The sequence below is a fragment of the Neolamprologus brichardi genome, chromosome 6, assembly GCF_056152115.1.
Source record: "Neolamprologus brichardi isolate AB-2024 chromosome 6, ASM5615211v1, whole genome shotgun sequence".
NCBI classification, from domain to species: domain Eukaryota; kingdom Metazoa; phylum Chordata; class Actinopteri; order Cichliformes; family Cichlidae; genus Neolamprologus; species Neolamprologus brichardi.
In genome coordinates this window covers 17,211,808-17,235,875 of record NC_142109.1, presented here as the reverse complement: position 1 = coordinate 17,235,875, position 24,068 = coordinate 17,211,808, and the positions used below count along the sequence as shown (strand labels likewise).

Sequence of the window (24,068 nt, the reverse complement as noted above, 5' to 3'; positions counted from 1 at the left end):
ATACTCTACTAAAAGTTGAAGCACTGATTCAAGTTCTTTACTCAAATAAAAAAGTAATTGAGTACTCGCAGTGATAAAACAATAACTCCCCCCGAAAGCGTTAAAGCAAAAGTAATGAGTAATGAGTTGAAAGTACAGATATTTGTTTAAAATGTAGGGAGCAAAAGGAATAAGTTGACAAAAAAAACTTCTCAAGTTAAATACAGATACCAAAAAATTGCACTTAAGTGCAGTAACGAAGTATTTGTACTTTGTTACTTTCCACCCCTGGTAATGAACAATGCAGTGCAATAAAAATGCTGAGTGTGTGTCACGGTTTGTGACGTTGCCCTGCTGAAAAAACCCCAAATCAATCCAATAGATATTCAAAGCATAGAAGATACACGAAGCTTCATAATGTTGTTGTTCTCTTTTTTTGGCACACTTGAATGTGCTGCATTTTATCACGGTTTATGAGTCAAAGGCAGTCAGCCACATGACATATAAGTTTTCCAGTCCACTGACAGCATTCACATCATGCTCCCATTCTATTAACATGGTTAGCATTTAGATCAATAAATCAACAAAGTGCAATTAAATTACTTTATCCCATTTCTTTCCCTTGTCTCTGCATTTCCCTCTGAATCCCCTCCCTCTCCCTTTGCTGCTTCCTGAAGGTTAGATAACCTTTGCATCCATGAGCCATGGTTAAAAGTCTTGGGGTCAGGGACCAGGAAAGCAACCAGGAGCACCTGACCTTCAGATGCACTGTCTGTGGCCTTTTAGTGCACCCTGAGGTGAAAGCGAGGACGGAGCGCCTTGGTTCACCGAAGAGCTGTGACCCTGCTGAAGGGACCAGAAGTAATGAAAGCGCAAAGAAACTTTGTGAGCTGATACAGAACTCTTGGATGAATGGGTAGATGGGTGGGTGGATGGATCTGTCAGGTGAATAGACAGCTCTGAAGAAAATGGGACTAAAGGAAAGAACCACATGACAACAGTGACGCAAACTGTGGGGGACAAAGAGAATTTGGAAAGTCTTTGATGCCCAAACCCTGTTCCGGTGAATTCTCGTGCACACCTGCAGTAAATTCAGTGATCAATAATTTTTATTTTATTATCACCTTAAATTATGTTGCCAGAACAGCGCTGGTCAGCTGTGCGTGGTTCTCATAGACATGAGTTTGCACTATGTTCTGCTCTATGTATCTCCAATACAAAAACACATGCTATAAGGTCTCTTTTTACCTTTTTTTTTTTTTTTTTTTTTTAAAGTTTTCTGTTTTAATGAAAGAAAGAAAGCAAGGAGGACACATGCATAGACTCAGGGTGAGAGAAAAACTGTTACTTTCCATGATAGGTTCTCATTTTTTGTGATTTTTCTTTCTTTTTTTAAGTACAGCTAGTTTTTGGTAGATCTGGTAGCTTTGTTAACCCTTAGAGATGTCACTTGTGGCTTTAGTGGGAAAGTTTGGACTGTACATGAGTCACTGAAGCAAAAAGAATTGCCTGCTCATTATTTTACTGTGACAAGACATCCAGGGGAACATTGTGTCCATTAAGCAAAGAATGAGTGCTGATGATTTCAGCTCTGAGGAGATACGAGTTTGTGGGTGGAAGTCAGCCTAGTGGCTATGACAGTTAAAGTAGCTATGCTAACTGCAGGCAGTTTTTGTTTTGTCGGTGTCTCAATTAAGTCTCAACTTGACTTTTTCTTCCCCCTTTTAAAAGCAGTGGCCTCTGTTCTTTAGCTTCAGTTTGAATGCAAAATCCCTAAATGTCAAACACAAAAACCAAAATTAAAGAAATGGATATGACTGACAGCTGATATTTTTTAACGAGTATTATATTATTGTATTACCTAAATGCGGGATCATACCTGAAACCACATTTGTGAACTTACACTATGCTGTTTCTACTCTTCTAAGGTAAGTGAAAATGACATGATGGAAGTATGCAGTGCATCTGGTATTGTATCAGAGAACATTTAATCAATACAACAATACTTTTCTGCTTTGCATACTTGCTAACACTTTTTATTTTTTTATTGTTATGAGATCGATATTTTACTTTTGATGTTACTGATTTTATTTTATTTTATTATTTTATTTTTTGCAAATATTAATATACAACATATACAGGCTATAACAGATGAATGGAAATTAAAGAAGAGACCTGAATCCTTAATCTTTAGTCCACTTGGAAGGAGGTTTTGAGTCAGTGACTTTTAGTTGTGACATAGTATCTTGGTGTAATATAAATATAAATGAAATAGCAAGGGGGGGCTTGAATATCATCCAAGCCACGAAACCATAAATGTTGTTGAATGACATTTTGAGAGCTGTTTAAACCTTTGATTATTACAATGTGTGTGTGTGTTTACACTCACTATCCACTGTATAAGGGACCACTGTTCAGCTGCTCCTTCAAACAAACATCAGAGCCGCCAATCACATGGCAATATGGCATGCATCCTTGCACGGAAACAAGTCAAGACAACCTGCTGAAGTTTCACTCAAGCATCACAATTGGGGAGGGGGGGTTTACGTGACTTTGAACATGGTATGGTTATTGGTGCCAGACAGGCTCGTCAAAGTATTTCAGAAACTGCTGATTATCATGGATTTTCCCAGTAAACATTTCTAAGGTTTACAGAGAATATTTCAGAAAATATGAAGTAATAGTTGATGCTCGAGGTCATTACTGAGTAGCAGCTCAAATAACAACATTTTTACAAGTAAGGCACGCAGAAGACATCAACATGTTGAACCTTGAAATGATGGGCTACAGCAGCAGAAGACCACACCACTCTTGCTAGATAAAAACAGAAAAGTGAGGCTACAATTCATATGGGTTCACTTGGATAACAGAAAATTGGAAAAAGGATCTAATGAGTCTTGGTATCTGCTGCAACATTCAACGTTAGGGTCAGAATTTGGAGCAGACAAGAAAGTATAAATTCATCCTACCTTCTATTGGTGGTGCAGGCTGGTGATGTGGGGGTATGACCACAATGCATACATCTACTGATGGTTGCTTCCAGCAGGATAACCAACCATGCCACAAAGCTCAGATGATCTTAAACTGGTTTGTTGAACATGCCAATGAGCTCACTGTACTCAAATGGTCTTGATAGTCACATTTGGGATGTGGTGGAACATTCGATACTTATCATGGATGTGCAGCCAACAAATCTGCAGCAACTCTGTGATGCATGACCATGTCAATATGGACCAAAACACTGAGGAATGTTTTTCAGCATCTTGACATGAAGAATTAAAGCATTTCCGAATTCAACACAAGACTAGTTTTATAACTTTGCAATGTCAAATAATGACCACAAGAGGGGGCTGTCAGACTTAGAGCTCTGAAAACGGCACCTCTTTCCCTGCTGATCAGCAGGTGATAGCAAATTTAAAATAATGTTAACGTTTAATCCCAACCTTTTGGGATAAATTAAGTATATTTTACCATTTCTTACAATGTGCCTTTAGGCACAGAAGTGAGCATGAACTTACAGGAGTGTAGTATTCTTTGTTTGTAGAGCTTAAAAATTTTCCAAAACTTTGCCAAAAATTTTTTTATTTTAAAATACGAGTGTTCTTGTTGTATGTTGAAAGTAGGAATTTGTCGAGATACTAATTCGTGAGGGAGGCGTATACTTCTGGATACATGAGAAAGCAGGATTAGATACAAAAACCAAAACCCCACCACTACAGTTTTATAGTGTATACTGTCTCATGTGAAAGCAAAGTTGCATTTACTCATGCTGAAAAAGTATGATGAGATACTTGAGTAACCTCAAGTAACCTTTTAAAACATTTTGAAGAACATGGAGAAACACGAAATGCTGGTTTTGCATTCACAACAACTTCTACACCTTTTCTCATAAATCAGGAGTTCCGGCTGGAGTTCCCGCAAACACTTTGCGACATACCAGTGGCATTGTTTTCCAGTGGGTGTGCATACACATCATCTGACAAGGGGATGCTTGCTTTGACACTTTGCAGTAAAAACAAAAACCCTGAAAGAGCTCTGTTGTTTCAGCAGCTGTGACCTATTAGGTGTGGTGGAAAGACCAGACATGTCGTATAAAGTGACGTGAATGCGTTGGGGTTTTTTTTTTACTTCAAAAATAAAATATGAACACTGTGCACATATGTTGGCATCTAAATTAAAAACACAAACTCAGATTTTTTTTTAATATAAATTTTATCAAAATTTGTGCTTACCCAGAAATGTTGAGACAAAAAACACGGTCATTTATCACTTAACAATAAGGAGGCAGTGGGTGTTTTTTTTTTTCAAGTGTAACAGATTGTCTCCTTTCACTGTTGTTAGAAGCATGACAATCCTCAATTATCTGACCAAGACCTTTGAGTCACTGTGATAGATCAACACTTCAAAAATGCTTTGTGCTTTAAATCAGAAGGACTTACGCCCCTTCCTTTTTCTGCATACGTCACATAGTGCTAAGTCAAGGACAAATACTGACTGGATAGCAATTGCAAAAGCCTGAGAATTACCAAGACCTGAAATCACACAAAAACGTTACACAAACAAGTATTAAATGAGGTTAAAAAAATCATATTTCACTTTGACAATATGACTAAAATACTTAACACAGAAGCACTAGATGTCATGCATTAAGTACCAAAAAGGATTTCGTAGTGCAAGTATGCAATATTGTGCTATTACATACTGTTTCAGCATGAGTACATGCACATTTACAGTATGCTTGTTCTAACACAGTGGTCCCTTTTCAACGTTTTAATAGCATATTTCATGACATAAGTCACAAGGTATAACTTCATAACGAAAGCGAGCACAGAAAACACAGTTTAAAAAACAATAATCAAGGGCTGCATGTGATGCTACATAAACAAAGAGATGCTTAGCTTACAGTATATACCATTTGAAATGAAAACCTCATAAAAATGTTAAATTAGTAAAATAAGTGCTAAAGAATAATTTCCCTTGACAAAAAACAAAATACAATAAAGTCCAACATTGTCTTTATGTCACTAAAGGTCAGATTGTGATATACCTCACAGGATTATTAAGAATGACATTAAGTATTCGTAACTGAAATATCCTTTTATGCAAGTAGCTGGCTGAAAATGAATCCTCTTGATTTAGACCGTTGTTTTCAATTTATTACTTCTTTTTTTCATCGCGTCCAATTACTTTGCGTATCCAGGAGCTAAATGCGGAGACTTTGGTGTAGACACCGGGGGACTGCTGTGTCCTGCAGGCATGACCCCAGGATGTGACCCCGTAAACGACCCAACCCCCTCCTGGGCGCTCACACACCAATGGACCTCCACTGTCTCCACGGCAACTGTCCACACGCCTTTCTGAGTGGATGCTGCCGGCACAGAGCATGCGGCTTGTGAAGGCTGTGTGAAAATGCTCCTGGCAATGGCGGCGTGGAAACAGAGACAGAGGAGCCTGCTGCAAGGTCTTGGAGTATGAACGGCCTGGAAAAGGAGAGAGCAGAGAACAGCAGGTTTCAAAGGTGCGCCTGAATTTATGCTCCACAGAAAGAGAACAAGGTTTCGATGGGCAGCAGGAGGAAAAACTGCACTTTCTTCTGCATCTTCGGCAACATCAGCATCTCATGGCTCTCAGACACAGATTCAGCTTTTAACTCTGACTGACAGCAGCTGCTACATGCTGTATGATGTGTGGGTTGTGAGATTAAATTTGGATAGATTGTGTGTGCGATCATGATTGGATTTCAAGGAAAGTGAGGCAAACATACAAAAACGATGTGTTTATGACGATTATTCACAGTGAATTCTCATTTAGTGCCATCATCGAGAATTTCTGTTTATCCCTCAACTTAGACACAAAACATGACCTAGAACACATGACTGCATGTGGTTAGTGCAAAACGTAAATATAAAGTTTGCATGGCTCAACATGATGTTGAGCTGTTAAATGTTTACTCCGTTGAGTAATATTATCACATGGTAGCATGCTGTTTTAAACATTTAGATCACAGTGCCAGACAGCCTTTAATCCTTGTGATTATGAAGCAGTGTTTCACACGAGTATCACTTTTGCCAGTCAAGTTAAAATTTCTGAAACTTGACTGGCCAGTATGAAGGGGAACTTGGAGACAAGTCAGTTTCGAGCTTTGTGGCTTTCTTTATTCCACATGGGTCCCACGCTGCGTCTCTTTTTTTAAAAAAAAAAACAGCCTTTTTACACCTTTTACAGCATACAAAGCCTCCTAAAGGCCAAACAACAAGCAGCAACCCATTTTTGCATTGAAGCAAAAAGAACTGCGACCACAGCAACCCGTAGATTTCTACAATTGTGTCGCTGGGACAAACAACCAAACTAATGGACTGGTTCTTATATAGCGCTTTTTTACTCTTCTGAGCACTCAAAGCGCTTTATACAACTTGTGCATTCACCCATTCACACCCATTCGCACAAGCACATTTTTCCTAGGTGCTTTCTAACTGACATTCACACACATTCATACTCTGATGAACCTGCTCTACCAGCTGAGCTACAGCCACCCTGAACTCTGCAGCTCAGAGCTCTGGAGTTGTGAGTGGTTTCTTTCTCTGATGCTCTCCAATGCCACATAGTACTGCTAACTATCCAAGGCAGCTTAGGATGGCAGACGTGTAAAATTTGCTTGCGTGTGTGATATCAGAGGGGCACTAACAGCTGTACTGAGCACACATGTCCTCACACCCTCTGAATAGCCTGCATTGCCTCACTTAAATAAGCTAATAAAAACGCTCTTTTCCACAAACATCAATGTTCTATCACACGTACAGTCCACTACTTAGAATCCATGTGTGAAACACGCTCGGATCTTAGGGAGTGTGTGTTCTAGCTTGACCGTGTCCTGTGTTCTTTTGACTCACTGTGATTAATGACATCAGCGTGTAATTTAAATATCACTAACAGATGTGCATGTGCGCATATGGTCAGGTGTATGGACAGAGACAGAAAATGAAGTCAAACAAGTACAATTTACAACACTGATGACGGACTCGTCTTTACTTCATCTGGCTTTGCAGGTGACCTTTAAAAACACATTCAATTGAGAATAGAATTTTTCTGCTCTTTGGAGAATCACCCTTAACTGAATACAGAAACAACCCTTTGGGTGCACTTGTTTCCCTTTATCGCCTTACTGTTGAGGGTTTTTTTTTTTAACACTGAGGGGCATCTGGAGGTCTCTTTTAGTTTTTAAATACGTTTTTTGACAGCAGAAGTAATTGTGACAAACTATTCAGTTAACAATTAAAATGAACAATTAACAGTTAAACAACAATGTAAGAAAACACCAGCAAATAGAATAAATATTTGCTTTGTTTTTGTTGTGTTATTTAGAAATAAATAACAAAACCATAAAACAAAATGGAGAGGGAGACAATAACGTGATGGACCAGCTCAAAAAGTGGCAAGCTAACAGCAAACACATATGTACAATATGAAATGAAGCATGTGATTAAAACACACATTGCCTCCATCTTTTTCCTCCCTCATATCTCCCACAGATGAATCCTCCACTTTTTTGAGTGTTTCGAACTTGGTCCGAAAATCTCATCATTTGGTTTTTGTCACTTCCACAGCTGGTCCATCATGATATCGCCTCCCCAGAAAAACCCTGTTGTGGTTTAAGAGATTTTTTTTCTTCTACTGTGATTTATTCAACTTCTGTTGTGTTTTGTGTGCTGTTGCAGCGTTTTTGTATTTGCTGGTGTTATTTTAAGTTGCAGTGCATTTGACCTCTTGGAATCACTACAATACTGTGGCCCTGTGGCGTTAAAGAGTTATGAATGAAGATTAATGGGTATTTTGCGTAACATTGCATAATGTTTTGTGAATTCAGGTTATGCACCCCAGGCTATCCACTCAAAACTCAAATACACATACACACCCTCACCTGTGTCGCCCCAGCCGGTAATGTGACAGTTGCTGGCTTGTTTGAGCACTCGCTCTTTCCTCACGGGCAGGCAGGCGGGAAGGATATGACGGCTGAATGACACACACTCTCCTGGCATCTTGTCCACTGCCCCCTGTGACAGATGAACCAGGGCCAGGTCGTAATCATTGCTATGGGTGTGGTAGCTTGGATGGAGGACAATTTGATCGACACCATACTCCTCTTCATATTCCTCAGGGACGAGGGAGTGGTAATCTCCCACTCTAACTTTATACTGCTTGGTGCTGTTTCCATACCTGCAGAGAATTGTAGATATATATGTGTATATACATATTATGTATGTATATGTCTATCTATCTATCTATCTATCTACACACATATATATATATCATCTATATATATCTATATATAGACACAGTAGTTTTATGAGTTATGGTAGAAGAGCTTAAAATGCATGCATGCACAAAGCTCACAAAGCTGTACAATCCTCTAAAGTGACTGGCTCTGACTTTCAGGTTTCAGTACAAATAGACAATACTATTCTCTCAGCAACATTCACAAAACATCTGAAAAGTATGTTTAAATGTTGGGAGGAACAATCCAGCACAAAATATTCATGCAAAAATCTCATCTATCTCATAAATGCTTGTACTAAGGTCTAAACCAAGGGTAGGCAACTCCAGGCCTCGAGTGCTGGTGTCCTGGAGGTTTTAGATGTGTCCATGATCCATCACAGCTGATTTAAAGGGCTAAATGACTCCACAGCATTTCTTGAAGTTCTCCAGAGGCCTGGTAATGAACTAATCATTTGATTCAGGTGTGTTAACCCAGAGTGCGATCTAAAACCTGCAGGACACCGGCACTCGAGGCCCGGAGTTGCCTCCCCTTGGTCTAAACAAACAGAGTATGACTAAAGACAAGAGTGACAGCAAATCTGTCACTCCATCCGTGCAAAGCTGTGATTATCTGACTCATAGCATGACATACCAGCATTTTTCACACATTCAATTTAATTCTTTGTTGTCTGGTGTCTTTGAAATGGAAAGGGAGGGACATAGAAAGGTGCACCAGAGTGCAAAGAAACAGGTAAATGAAGAAGAGTTAAAGAAGGAGCCAAGTCTCCGTGTCTCGTTACATATGGTGCAGTCTTTCCGGAAAGATCGCCTGACCTGGGAATGCTACCAGGTCCCTGGCAGAGCAGAGACACTGCTGACGAGCCTTTTGACTACGTAAATCTTCACAAGCACACAGTCACTGGACACTGCTAAAATCTGTGTGTAATATTATTGTTGGCACACCTGCAGCTGTACAGCTACAAGAAAATAATTGGTTTATGTGTTGGCTGCAATAAGATGAGACCATTTTTCATAAACATACTAAGGGCATTGCAGAGAATCAAACAACATGGTCATGCTACTAAGGTTGAACAGCTGCACTTATTTCATATTTAAGCCATCTGTACTTGTATGCAAAATCGAGCGAACATAAGTGAATACACCAAGTTGCTCATCTAATTTCTCTGACCTAAAAGGGCCGCATAGTATTACGTTGCTTGTTGCTGTGTGTAACTTTGTGCTTGTTTATCGCTCTATTTTGGAGTATACTTGATGAAAGGCGACACCGTGAAGTCGGAAGTCTTCACAAGTCTATGTCCTCTGGCTCGCATACAGCAAATTTCTTTTCATAGCTGTCATAACCGAGGCCAGCAGCTTGAGACATTGAAAACCGATATCAGGGAATTAAGATGACCGACTGTCACTATTGAAGTCATAAATAGCAGAACTGGGTGCTTGTGGCAACGGTGAGACCTGCAGGGCGGAACTGTTCTATTCTGGTTTCTGTGCCCATATGTGCATTTATGGCCTGTAGGTCACACCATAAATGCACAAAGACTCGCAAAGGTTAAACAGCGAGTGCAACACAAAACAGCACAAAAGACTTTCACACCTGTGATGACTTTCACAATGAAAAGTGCCTTCAGGTGACTGCAGTTTAGACTTCATGAAATACAGATTAGCCTTAAAATTGCAGTGAAAACACGTCAAGAAGCTGTACTGTTCAAGGAATAGGCTAATAATGAGATGCTAATATTAGATAAACTTGGCTCTCATTCATCAGTCTTCCATGACAGCCCCACCTCGCAAGTTAAAAAGGTGAGTTCCTTTAGGTTGTTTCTTAAGCAGCTCTGGCTGTCTGAATCAGTAAAACGGCAGCCACACAAAAACTATGAAAAATGTTCTCTTGCAGCGCAAGAACAATTAAAGCATTATGTTTGAGGATAACTGTCGAAGGTTCCACAAGGCTTACAATGCAGCTTTTGAGCAAGTATAACAGTCGTCAGTTTAATCTTACCCTGGTGATTTACTAATCACCAAGTAATCACTACTACCTAAATCTACCTCCTGTAAGTAAGTATAGTTAATTTGGAGTACTTCCTGTGTATCGTTTCGAAGTAGCTGAAAGTAGCACTTTCACAGAAGAGAGGAGTTCTTGCATATACAGCCTCTGACAGCTAAAGTGGTCTGGAAATGGCTCAGGAAACGGCACTGGGAAAGATTTAGTGAAAGACTTCTTCCTCTCTGAAATGTGGAAACACTTGGATTTATAGTCATGGACCTTCTGGGGTCTTTACGGGGCTGTGGTTCTCCCACCAAACCCCACCACTGGAACTAAAACCCAGTAACAACCAAAATATATTATCAGTAAAATAAAGCCTGACAATCCAACATGTACTGTGTAAACATTTAATGTGGACTATTTGTTTTTCCACTGCCTTCTCTACTGTATGCGTTAGGTGATAGATTTTCGGTTTGTGGCATCATGTGGAGGCCTCTAGTCCAGATGAAGTTGAGATGAAGCAATTGCCTTTCTTCCTGCCACCTGCACCATAACCACAGCCAAACCAGCACTGAATAACGCTCAAATGTTCAGTTCTCAGCCCTTCATCAGTCTTGTGCATGCGCACACATTGTCGAGCTGCTTTGGGGTGAATTCAAATATCCTACTTTATGCAAAACACTTATAAGACTTAGCAAAATATATGTGTAAGCACAATCCACATTTCCACTTCAAAAGTCTAATATGTGCGATATGAAAAAAGTCAGTGTATTTGTGTAATAGCGGATGTGTGTTTTTGACCTTTTGAAGCAGTGTGCCGAAGTGAGGACCCAACAGGTGTCAATGAGAGTTGCTCCACAAACCAACCTCCCATCTACTCGAGATCCTCGCAAACGGATAGCAGCCTGCCATGGCCAGCCACCCCTACAAAGAAAACAGCCAAAGAATTTTAAATTGTATCTTTAGGCACTTTCTTACTAGCAGCTCATGACAAAAACATCAAATAAACACATACTTTGAATAACTTAAAGGTAAAATTGTATTTTTACAAAAACAAAGAGCTATTGACTGAAAACGTGGCACATCTTGGCATGGTGTGTGCTCTTAAACAAATTAAGAATACTGGACAAGTCCAGGACGTTCACCATTAATGAAGCGTGGGATCATCTCGATAGAGTATAGAACCAAAAGGCAGCTGACATCCAAAAAAGAGAGGTGGATTTCCCATTTTCTTAGTTAAATAAAATGAAATAAGGGATGGCTCAATACTGTTTCACAGTGCTGTGTATGGACCTGCTTTGTTTTAAAACATGCGTCCCCACACAATGTATCTTGATGTTTGTCTGCACACACAGTTTTCTTTGCCTATAGCCCTCAGATCAGCTGTTTTCCATCTAAGATTTGCATGAAAATGTGGCCATTATTCTTTACTCTATATCTCTGACAGGATTTTTCCATGCTGGTATTAATCCCTGCTTTCCCTGCCAACTTACCTCAGAGAGTTTTCTCCTCCTATGATTCTCCTCTGGCGAGTGTGTATGAGCCGCAGACCGCAAATTGAGTCCACAGGATCTGACAGAGACAAAAGAGGGACCAGTGGTTGTGTATATTTGAGAGCCTGTGGGAGGGTGATGATTGCTAAACCATACATCTCAGCTCCACTGTTGGTTTTATTAAATGTTTAGTCTGGTCAAAAGCATAATTCTTCTTTTCCTACTATAATATGAACCTGAATTCAATTAACAAATAAATAAAGTGATTCCTTTCACTGTTTGTGTCTATGTGATGTCCAAAACTACATGCAAAACGAGACAAAATACAGTCCTGCACTGGTTATGTGAGAAATGGTTCAGCATGATGGCAAAGCATCAGAACATGTGCAGGTAATGGTAATGCATTGTGTGCGTCTGCCCTGACGTGTCGCTGACAGGATGAAGCAATAATACTGTAAAACTCTTCATTTTACCATCTGGATACACACAGTCATCGAAGTCCCACACTTTCTGCTTAAACTCTTACGCTGGTCCTTTCTTCAGCCATTTATATCTTTTGAGTTTTCTGGTGTGTATAACATTTTGGAAGTGTTTGCTAAACACAGTATAGTTTCCAGATGAATAATAGAAGCTCTATTTATTTTCAGAGTTATAAAGTGAAAAGCAGGTCCTGACTAACTGACTGACCTTTCACCACTTTGTAGCTGGGCTGCGGAGCTCCGTAGTCGCATATGACCCCAGCGTCCTCGCTGTGGCGGCAGTTGTGTGTTCCTGGAACATCTTTGATACAATCAGCTAAAGAAAGCTCTTCACCAGTGCACTTTACATTGTCCACGTGGATGGGCCCCGTCCCTTCACCGAAGTATGCCATCACGCGGGCCTTTGCCACGCCACTTGAGAGGACAGACGTATACGCATTTCACTACATCGCTTTCTCAATTATAGAAAACAAACACAAGAACAGGCAGAACTGTCCAAAAAGTAACACATTCTGAGAAACACATGTTCTTTATGATCAGAGGGAAAAATTAAGTGGCACAAATTAAGTAAAAAAGTAAGTCTTAGTAAAAATATTTAGATAACGTGGGAGATCTGATGGTAGTTCCGAAGAAGAGTTAGTGCCCACCATCAGTGGACCTGACAGATATAAAGTTCTATTATGGCCACAGCAATTTAAAATATATTGATGTAAAATAAAAGAATTATACTAAATATGGAACTGCACTGGAGCTCTGCACTTGTTTTTGCACAAGCAGCAACAATGGAAAACTCTGACAATGAGCTTCTGTTGGCATTTGAAATGGAGCAAAGTCTGTTGTGTAACATTCTAAGGAAATTTTGAATGTGCGGCGCATGCAGAACAGACGTCTTTTGTTTACCTTTCAGCTGTAACAAGTCAGACGAACTGACTGACGTGAGTGATGAGGCTTTTTTCAAAATTCCATTTACAAATGTCTATAAATAAGAGTTGAACATTATTTGTTGTGACATAGACCTGTTTAGGTGCGTAAGTGAAGGCGGTGACAAACAACAAATTGGTTTAGATGTTAACATTTGACCTTCTCAGAATGTGACGCAAACCAGGTTGACAAAGGATTGCAAAACTTTGCACCATTATCTCACCCCTGACTTAAATTAGCAAAGACCTAACACACACTGGCCTGTAGGATGAACTTGTGTAGGTACAGACTGTAACTGTGAATTTAATTAAGACTGATAGATAACAGAAAGAGAAGGTCTTATGTTGCATCCCTGGAGTATGTTGGGGGACAGGTCTCGTTATCCACTGGGAACCTTGTGTCTCTTACTTACTCATCTAATGTTGTATCTGTGTGCTCAATAGCTCCCTAGACAATGTATGTAGAAAGTGACCCTCCGAGTTGCTTGGAGCAACGCCTAAAGACTGACATCATGCTGGCTTGGTGTATCTCCGAGGCAACCCGCGGTTAACGTACAATAACAGTTGAAAAAAAAGAGCTGCTTTGGCTATAAACCACTCAAGTTGGAAAGGAGGGCCAAGTGTTTTCTCAGGCATCATATTTCATGTGCTTCCATTAATATTCCTTGCGTTCAGCCCCATTGTAAATGTACCCATTAGCTAAAGAACATTTTTTTCTCAATTTATATTATTGGAAGTGAAGCTTTTGATATTAGGACAATCTTTGTTAGCAAGTACTCTTGCTGAGTTGTTGACAAGAGCCATGTCTCTGCCACAAGACTTCCGCATTTGTGCATGACAAAGCTGTGGAAAAAACCATCCATACATCCATCTTTTCTGCTCATCCAATTCAGGTTTGTTGGAGTTTGGAGCCTATCCCAGCTGCCATTGAGTGGGAGGCGGGGTAATCTGTATAGTTGTGTACATATACATATATGTGTATATTTTTATCACCAGCAGAGCAACCTACAACCCTTGCAGACCATTCACTACATCCCGTATGAGACAGAATGATAATTCCAACATGGCTTTACATGCCTTTAACACACTTTCCACTAACTCTCTAACATTTATGCATTCCAGATGTGGCTTTCATCTGCAAACAGATGTGTCACAGAAAACTTGGTGACTAAGGCATGAATATCTTTTGCTGAGGAGTGATGAGAAAGGAAATAAGACAGTTTGTTATAGTAAGGTTTTCCCTTGTCATCTCATTGTCATTGTCCTTGAAAACAAAAAGGCGTCTCATAAGAAAATGAAAAGGAGGCCTCTGGACAAGCTGTTCAGTGCCAGGAAACATATCCGAGACTTCAAACGTGACTTTTGCATCATTAGCCTGTGTTTTAAATCAAATGTTTATTTTTGTAAAGGTAACAGAAAGGTCACCATGAAAAGCTCATACCAAAACATCTTAACAACTACAATCAAAGAAAGAAAATGAATAAATAATGAAATGCAGTCATTTTTTATGATTTATAATCCACTGTAGCTTTTTTTAAAAAAAAAACAACTGTAAATAAACTTGAGCATTTCAGACGTGTGATGAAGAGTGAAGTGGCAACATGGAAGCAGGTAAGGATTGTGAGATGAAGAAATGAGTGATGGGGTGATGGATTTTGCAAACCGAGTAGATTCAGTCTGGATTCACTTAAGTGAGTATAATGTACGAGGAGATCACATTGCATTTCTACAACTTTCAGCTAAGCTTTTCTCAAACACTTCACAGTACCTCTGTTTCAAAATGCTGATCCTGTCCATAAGTGCTTGCACTTTTTTCTTTTTAACCAGTTTTATTATTTTCTGACATACTGTCAATCAAAGGATTGGTTGGGACATAATGAGCTAGTGAATCAATGCTGTGTGTGTGTGAAATTAGCCAATTCCAACTTACATACCTATATCCCAACTGCCTACAGACCACCTCAGCATCATGATCAGTCCATCCATCATCACAGACAGTCCCCCACTGACCGGACAGATAGAGCTCGACACGCCCTTCCCTAGGGCTCTCTCCTCCTACTAGTCTCACTGGTACACCTGAAGAACACATACACACACAACAGTTTAGGCTGACAGTGCATGAAGATCACATGCTGGCTCAGTTGATTGAAGATGTCTAACACCCAGAGTCTTGAAATGTTCAAAGAAGCAAACATTCCTCTAACAAACCTGATCTGTCTAGTGAATAGAAGCATGTGTGTACATGCCCTCTACAAATGAAGTAGCTGGAACACCTGTCTATTTTCTTGCACAAAAACACAGTCTGTGTGTGTGTGTGTGTGTCAGTGTAAGATTGTTTATCTTTACTGGTTCTCATCTCGTTTTTTTCACACACACACACTTTCTCTCGTTCTTTCTTTCAAGTGTTCACTCACACTGTTAATCAAATCAGTATAAGCTCTACATTGATCTAATAGTTGTGAGCATACGGATGCCCCAAAATGCACACACAAACGCACACACTCACACCAAACACATTTAAGTGTGTACTAATGTCTTTCCCGTCTGTAGACATTTTCAGGATCAGTTTACATTCTTTCAAGTTTCAAGTTTCAGCTAAATCTGATTTTTTTTGTTTTGCCACTGAATCGACATACCTAGATCGAAAAAAGAAAGATTTTCTCATGGAATTTTCTTTCTTTGCTTCCTTCTGTGTTTCTTTAAGAGATCATTTCAGAGATATAATTTTTTTGTGTTTCGTAGTCTAAACATTCCTAAGCAGGGAACCTCAGTATAAAATGATTCTGGCTCTATTACATTAAAGGAAATACCAAAATTTTCTTAATGACTGTGCTTTTGGGACATAGGACATTTAGAAGGGTGAGATTTAATGGAGGAAGAGTTAATTGTGGGAATGTTTACATCTTAGTTGGTGTTGGCAATTAAGGAAATGTTTGTCCATCCTGAGAAACACAAACAGTTCTTCCTGTCTTAACACACACACAAACACACACAGAATTGTGTTTAATCAACTAGTGAACATTACCTATATAATTTTCTTCAGATTACCCCAGTTTTAATCATAACCTGTATCAAGTGCCAACATTAACATAAAAGGCTTTAGTGTGGATTTTAATGATTTACATCAGTGAGCTCTGTTCAGGAGGGAAGGTCTTTTCAATGTGACTATGTGGAGCCATATTTATATCCCCTCAGCATGAGTAATAAAAGTAAAGATATGCACACACGCTACATTACTGCTCTGACACAGCCTTAATGTGATGATCTATCACAACAGAGAGTTAAAGTGAAAGGCTGAGTGCCTGGTTTATCCTGCCTGCCTGGTTACTTTTTTACCTTTTCCAAAAACAACACAGCCTGATCTGTCTTCGGCATGCCGAGGGATGAAGCGGGGTTTTGCTCACACACGTAAACACTCAAACACAAACACGTAATCAGACGCGCATACAAATGCTCCACAGTAATAACAGAATTCTTGAGTTGCATTTTTGTGGGGTAAGAGCGTCCCTGAGGCTATTGCCAAACAATGTAAGCCATCTAAACCCACCAAATTAAGCAGCCATTTCATTTTGTATGCGCTCTCTCTACACAAACTTCAAACCTGCCCTCACTCAGGATGTAAAAAACACAGTGTTTTCTGTGTCATGGGCTAGACTTATTAGACTTGTGCATGTGACATTTGCAGAATGATCTGAAACCTGAGCCATCTGAGCCATACAGAGATGTATGAAACTTTACCCTCCAGCATCTCTTACCCTTGCAGAACTTTATTGCTGTCTGGAAGCTATAGAAATAGATCTTGTGTTATGCGATAGGTTGGCCATACTAGTGCACTGGTGCCTGGCAGATGTGATTGTACCATCAGGACTTATAGGTAAAGGGTCTGTAGTGGAGTCATTTGATCATGATGACTTTACCATGATGCCAAGTTATTAAGGCTGGAAAACCCAACTGACAGCTGTGCTTACTAGAGTTAGCATGGCTTATATCATCCTCTCCCTGTGTCTCTTGAAAAAGGCTGGCTTTGTTTTTCTACACATGATGAGGTTTAATTGCCTGCAGGTTGTGGCAGACATGTCAGGAACAGATTTCAGATCAGCTTGCCCTTCCATTATCTGTTTTTATGAAAGGAAAGGCAAATTACAAAGACGTTTTAATCATTTGGCTAAACCCATCAAATTAAACAACCATTTCTCCCTGATTATAAAGTTGGCCTACAAGTGGAAAGTCAGGATACAAGAGTCCTTTATAATTTGTATTTTTGCAACTAAGAGTAATAATTTTGTGTATTTATTAGTCTCCCTTGTTACATTTGCTTAGGCCACTAATCCTAAAAGGATCTATCAGAATATCTCATGCAGATTATATCTGCCAGGCCCACTGATGCCACCATCAGTGGCATCAGTGGACCTGGCATGGCAATCTCTACTGGGCCAAGGCCAACCAAACATGAGAGGGGGAAAAACAAAATCAACTGATCAGCAACACTGAAAGTCTTAATATGGACTAAAATCAGTAAAACTGGAGAGCATTAAAATATTATAAGGGGATGTAAAAATACACTTCTTTCTTATGATGAACTACGAGCCCTGAATTATATTTCTGAAAAAACAGTATGAATGTGTGCATAACAACCTCTTTCCTAAAACATTGTCCAGAAAGATTTAGAGACTGTGCATGCCTGCACGCCCAATATATTTCCTATGTTGTTATAATAATCCAGCCTAAAGCTTCAACTAGCACTATGCTTCAAAAAAAACTGTGCCATATATATAGTCACATACAAGTTGCAGTATACATAACCACATACAAAACCATGCATCTCTCCCATATATATAACCTTTTAATGTATTCTCTTACTGATTGGAAGACCCTCTCCATTGTGCTCAGGGCTGCATGCAATGTTAACATCTTCCTGGTGTGTACAGTCGTGGTGCAGCCACTCCCTCCTGTTGCACAGCAATAAACTAGGTTCTTTCCCCGTGCAGCTCACATCATCCAACAGAATAGGACCTAAGCCCACCCCGAAGCGTGGAACTGGAGTATCTGGCACTCCAGGAGAGAGAGTCTCTCCCAACCTGCACATGCAGACACACATCCGCAATCGAACAAACATGTTTAAGTTATTTATGAGCAATGATTTGGAATAAATACAAAGGTGTGTGAACGGGTGGGAAATACTTCACATTACCTGTAGCCAAGCTGTCGGCACACCACTTGCGTGTTTGAGTTTGTCCAGCCGTCGTCACACACCGTTCCCCACTGACCACGGTAGAAGATTTCAAGACGTCCCTCGTGGCTGCCGGCACCCCCAACCAACCTAATAGTACCATCTGGAGAGAAAGTGAGAGAGTGACTGGGGATAATGTGAAATAATTTCTTCTAGATTTCTTCCAAAAGTCACATGTTTTACTTTTATCGTTTTTTTAAGTTTTGCAGGAAATAACAGCACAGCACAGCTATTAACTGCACTGTAAACGTTCAGAGTGTAATTACTGATGTTGTAATGAACAAAAAAGCTCTGGTCAATCCTGTCTGAACCAAATGCACCAAGATGTAAGTTACCAAAGGTCAGCCTAAGGATTTATTGGTAAGAATTTAAAGTATCATGTCACATTTGACCACTCCTTCAAGGTCAAAAGACTGACTAGATATGAAGGTCAAAGAGTTAATAATGCTATATAGCACTATTTAAAACTGTTTCTTACTGCCGCTGTAATGACAAAATATACACATATAGCTGATGATATAGTAAGACTATAAAAATCACATTATTTTATTATGACTTTCTCATGTAAATGACAGTAAGAGGTTATAATTCTTTAAATACATAACAATTGGAATACATATACAATGGATCTGAATAAGTTTATTTTTTTTGGGGGGGGGTAATAAAAATCTAAATTAATTCAAGGATATTAAAATGGGTTTCCACAGGGCACTAAAACAGGCCAATTGTTTTTACTACAGACCTCTTCTACTCCCGTAAAAGCAAATACAATCCAGAGGCTGAGCTGCCTTGGCGAAGGTTTGCGCTCTCAGAGTGCTTCTTGTTGTTAATGTTATCAGTTACACCTGTGCTTGATACGTCCAAAATGTGGGAAGAGAGAGCAACAAAAGCAAAAAGCAAAATCTTTCAGGGTCATGGGAACTTCCTGATGTTTCCAGTATAAGGTGAGAAGCTTTGATTTCTATATATATAAACATGCCTGTGTGTATCCCACTTTGATGTCTTTGCTCCTAACAATGATTATTTGGTGACCTACCTGTAAGAGGATTGCAGGAGACCCCTGCATCTTCAGAGTGCAGACAGTTGTGTTCTCCCCATGCACTTTTTGGACATTGCTCCAGAGTGAGCTCATTGCCTGTGCAACGCACCTCGTCCAACCACAAGCGGCCTGAACCCTTGCCAAAATGTGCCTGGCCCCATGCCCTTGCAACGCCACTACAAAGAAAAGGAATGATGCAGAATTCTAAGACATTTGGGCTCTAGTAATACTAATGCAAAACACATGTGCTCATTGGACATGACGTACAAAATGCAGCGCATACAATACCGTATCCTTTTCTCCTTTAATTTAGAGGATTTACAGAGTGAGCACATTATATGTCATGTTTAATATCTGGAAACTGCTTGTCACGCACATCCCTGCAAATGTAAACATTGCGATGTATTTGCTCCCTGTATAGTGCTGCTAAATATGCATATCTCTGTGGTGCTAGAATTCTAGCAGGAACAATGAGCGTGATTCACTGTCTGACCCCAGATGTTCTTTACTGCTTGCTCCTCTTTCTGTGTGTCTGAATAGAAAGAATACTTGTCATACTTTTGGAGACAGAGGGAGAGAAAGACGGCAGGATAGCCACACAAACTCATCTCCAGCTGCCTTCTGTATCTTTATGCCACACATTTTTTTCTCACTTGTGTCACACCGGCAGTGTATTTCCTTTATGCTAATTTGAATATGAACATTTGTATCATTGTGTGTGGTTGTGTGTGTGTGTCTGTGCGTGCGTGCATTTTTGTGTGTGTGTCAATACGACTTAACCTCAGCCCCAGCTGTCGACACACCACCTCTGCGTCACTGTCATCCCATTGGTCATCGCAGATGGAACCCCACTCCCCGGCATGGAGGACCTCAACCCTGCCCTCTGACTTTGACCGGCCTCCCACCAGCCTTATGGGAAGGGACACACCTGCTGAAGTGTGAGCAAGCAAAAAACACACAGTATGCTGCTTTTTTATTTGTATATTTTTAAAGTATATATTTATTGAAATTTGTCGTTTGTAAGATCATTTGATTTCTTTCAACTTATTCTCACAAACCTCCCATGGCAGATCTATAATTACCTGGCTGCTGGTTGCAGGTAACAGCTGCAACCAGAGAACACTCCTCTCCATTCCAGGTAGCCTTGGGACACTGGAGCAGGTCTGGCTCTTTGCCTTGGCAATGGACTGCCGTCCAGTGGAGCTTGGCTGTGCCTGGACGGAACAGAGGAACTGCTCGAGCGTGACCTGAAAATCTGGAAGAACATCAAAAGGGGAACATGTTAGTTATAGTAATTTGAAAAGCTTTTTTATACTCCAGCTGACATGACCCATCCATCCCTCCATCCGTTTTCATAATTATGGTCACGGGTTGACTGGAGACTATTCTGACTCACACTTGGCCAGAAGCAGTCCATAACAGGGCTACTACGCTCTCACATCCTCTCTATGGCCAATTTAGAAGGAGTCATTAACCTAACATGTCTTTTGAGTGTTAAAGGAAACCAGATAACCTGGAAGTAGGCACAGGGAAAACATGCAAGCTCCACACAGCACCATCATGCCACCTGACACTGATCCAAATCTCATTAAATAACAAGAGTTACAAATTACAGGCAGGCAGCTTTATTAACCTGCTAGCAGTAAGTTTGAGCTGTCTGCACATGCATAATCTGTTGCTCTGGGCCAATGCCGTCAGTAGTCCTTACACCCAACAGCTTTCAATAATTAGGCATGTGAAAGTCATCACCAAGCACTCCAAATGACATATGCCTGACATTTGCCCTTTTTCCTTTCTGCTGTGGACTTTCATTGACTCCTGTGTGAGTACAAACACACCCGGGCAAGTGTTTGTATCAGAACGTGTGCCAGCGCTGGTGTTAGTGACAACATGTGCAATAAGTCAAAGAGTTTCTCTGTTCTCCAGGGAGAACAGGACACTTTCTCAACTGACTATGGACTGTGCTGTTATATACAATCTGACTACAGGCTCCCTTGAGAAGCATGACAACATCTCATAATCAAGTCCACGAGACGCAGTAAGAGGCACATGTGAGAAACAGAAACAGAGAACGGACGAGTATGCGAGAAACAACGTAAACGGCACGGCACTCGAGGTATTTAAGTGCCTCTGGGGAATAGAGGGCTGGAATGTAAGAGTCAAACAAGAAGCGTCGAGCAGAAAAGAGGAGCGTGCCTGAATGAAGCTCTGTTAGCAGTTATGAATTTAACGGCCGATGGTGACAGAACCTGCACCTCTGTCTAAAGACGCATGTGAGAGGGAGGGATAAAATAAATACTGCACATTTAAGCATATGTGTACGCGTTTGTGCTTTCTCACCCCTTGCCCAGCTGTCTGCAGACCACTGTAGCATCTTCGTCTCCCCAGTCGTTGCTACAAATGGACCCCCACGTTCCCCCAAGGTACACTTCCACCCTGCCATCTAGCTTGGAGCGGCCACCTTGCAGACGGACAGAGCCTGAGATGGAAAGACGGTTGGAGAAAAGTAGATGTAAAACTGTATGTAATGTGCAAAAGAATCTTTTTGGGGAACACTGAGTTTAAAGTGTGTGTGTGTGTGTGTGTGTGTGTGGGGGGGGGGGGGGGGGGGGGGGGAGCTAAAACTGGCACAAAGTTAGGAGAGAAAAAGAGACACTATGCGAGCTCTAAAACACACATAGATCACTGGCTTAGAAGCGAGCCGCTGAAGCCATTTGTTCAGATGGCTTCAGTGATGTTTTCATGTATGTTTCACCACATCAGACACAAAAAATAAGACAGTAATGTCAAAAAGTGAAATATTAAAGAATGTGTTTTCCAAATTTGTTATTTGCAGGTATAGTGGTTCAGTGTATGAGCATGCATCAGGGTAACCTGATTTCTTTACATTGTAAAGTAAGAAGCTTACAGCAAATGCCTGGGTGCACATCCATGCCAACACACACTTACACAATCGCATGTCCCTAAATATTCATAGGTGCCTGAGCACCCTGTGGCTGTCTTCCTTGTGCAATTGTAAACACACTGAATCTGAACACCTGACTTACCGGCATGTAATTGTTAAAACGTTCAATAACTGACACCAAAACTGTAATGTAATACAGCTGCATATGGATTTTTAAAAAGGAAGAGCTGAAAACACAAATATTTTCATATGAACAATTACATTCACACCCTGGTAAACCAAAGGTATGGTAGGCTTTAATGATTCCATGGGTGGATGCTCTATGACTCAGCTGCACAGTACTGTAAAAACACATGTACAACAACAGCTTCTCAGCCCATATAAAAATGTTCATTCCATTCATATTGGCCTTTTATCTGCTGTAACATGTCTTGAATCCTGCTCATCTGGGGATTTCACCTTCTTCTAGGTGTAATATTTGTAGCCACGTTGTACAATTTCGAGGCTGTTAATGCCTATAAAACACAATAAAGCTGCTGCTACTAGGCCTGCGTGTTTACCTTGTTTACAGTCGCAGTACCCCCAGTCTACTCTGCCTCTGTGGTTCCTAAAAAAGCACCAGGGTCGGATTCGGCCGTCCGGGTTGCGACAGTGGTTGTGCTCGCCTATGCCTTTGCCCGGGTACCGTTCGTCGAAGCCGGAGACTTCGGTCCAGTTCATACACCGGGTGCCGGACTCAGTGACGTCTATCGCTCCCCGGTAGAAGCCGTCTTTCCCACGACTCCCGGCACAGTCGGTGAACGGCAGGATGAATGAAGGGACGCTGCTGGCATAACAGCGAGTGCTGATCGCAGCCAAAAGAGCGGCTTTTAAAACAAAAAATGGCACATTCATGTTAGGGCTATGACGGATCCTATCATCAGCTAAGGGTTTCCACGCGTCCAGTCAGCCTCTCGCCCAGCCGTGGGACGAGAGTGAGAACGCTGCGGATCGATGAAACCCCTTTTTCTTTTTTGCATAGGCAAGGCAGTCCTCCAACGAAAATTCAATAACATGGGCTACATAATGGAAGTAATTTTCCTCAGATGACTGATTTGACCAACTGTAGTGTACCTATATTTTCAAATAGGAATGTTTTTTTAGATCTTTTTTTGGCATTGTGTTATATGTTTCAGTACCCTTTACTACTCATTGCCCACTCGACCAAGTAGTTTAGAAATATTCTATAAAATACAATCTACAACTCCTCCTGACGCACAGCATTCAAATGCTCTCAAACATTAGGGCATTTGCTCCAATAACATAAAACATGACAATGCATGGTATTTAAATTTGTGCTTTTACTTAAAATTACTTTTTAAAAAAATATTTATTTAATGAATTTAGACCGTGCTGTTGTTATTTTTATTGCTCGAATTATAAGTATTCAGTCATTTGGAGCCGATTTGTAAGGGCTTAATTTGAGGTGCGTTCTTGCAGTTGAGCTATCTGAAGCACTTGCTTTTATCACAATCTTCTCCTTTAAAAAATGAATACGCTCCATTGTCTTTCACTGCGTGTCTATCGCAACTTGAATCCTTTGTGACTGCAAGAGTTTAAAAACACGAGTTAAAAGATTGTGAAATATAACAAATGCTAAGAATGACTTATCAGTGAACCAGTGCATGAAAACTTATCGCCAACAAAGTCAGCGACGAAATCATCGCAGTGAGGTGAGCTGGAATTGCTAAAACATTACATGTCAGTGGTTGGTACGCCTTGAGGTAAC

General features: G+C 40.5%; 2 protein-coding genes across 5 annotated transcripts in view; one reads left to right on the top strand and one right to left on the bottom strand.

Annotated features, from left to right (window-relative positions):
- The window catches only part of ndst3 (N-deacetylase/N-sulfotransferase (heparan glucosaminyl) 3), a 48,039-nt gene extending 46,000 nt beyond the window's left edge, over positions 1 to 2,039 (top strand). For 2 of the 3 annotated variants that reach the window (XM_006787182.3, XM_006787183.3), the window contains exon 15: positions 662 to 2,039. In XM_006787182.3, the coding sequence (XP_006787245.2) occupies positions 662 to 691 (30 nt within the window). In that variant the 3' untranslated portion in view covers positions 692 to 2,039. Of the gene's footprint in view, positions 1 to 656 lie in introns of all 3 variants that reach the window. The other variant, XM_006787184.3, reaches the window with a different exon arrangement.
- A 2,170-nt stretch (positions 2,040 to 4,209) lies between these two features.
- prss12 (serine protease 12) lies at positions 4,210 to 23,322 on the bottom strand. 2 transcript variants are annotated; one of them, XM_006787181.3, is made up of 13 exons: positions 22,861 to 23,322; positions 21,736 to 21,874; positions 20,478 to 20,650; positions 20,176 to 20,326; positions 19,393 to 19,571; positions 18,318 to 18,459; positions 17,987 to 18,204; positions 15,061 to 15,202; positions 12,415 to 12,620; positions 11,728 to 11,806; positions 11,036 to 11,158; positions 7,898 to 8,193; positions 4,210 to 5,459 (listed from the first exon to the last, which is right to left on the bottom strand). In XM_006787181.3, exons 1-13 carry the CDS (start codon positions 23,192 to 23,194, stop codon positions 5,137 to 5,139), a joined length of 2,505 nt encoding a protein of 834 aa, XP_006787244.2. In that variant the 5' UTR covers positions 23,195 to 23,322; the 3' UTR covers positions 4,210 to 5,136. The 2 variants fall into 2 exon arrangements, with proteins under 2 accessions (XP_006787244.2, XP_035762304.2); XM_035906411.2 differs by having other exon boundaries at positions 20,176 to 20,323.
- Positions 23,323 to 24,068: the final 746 nt, after the last annotated feature.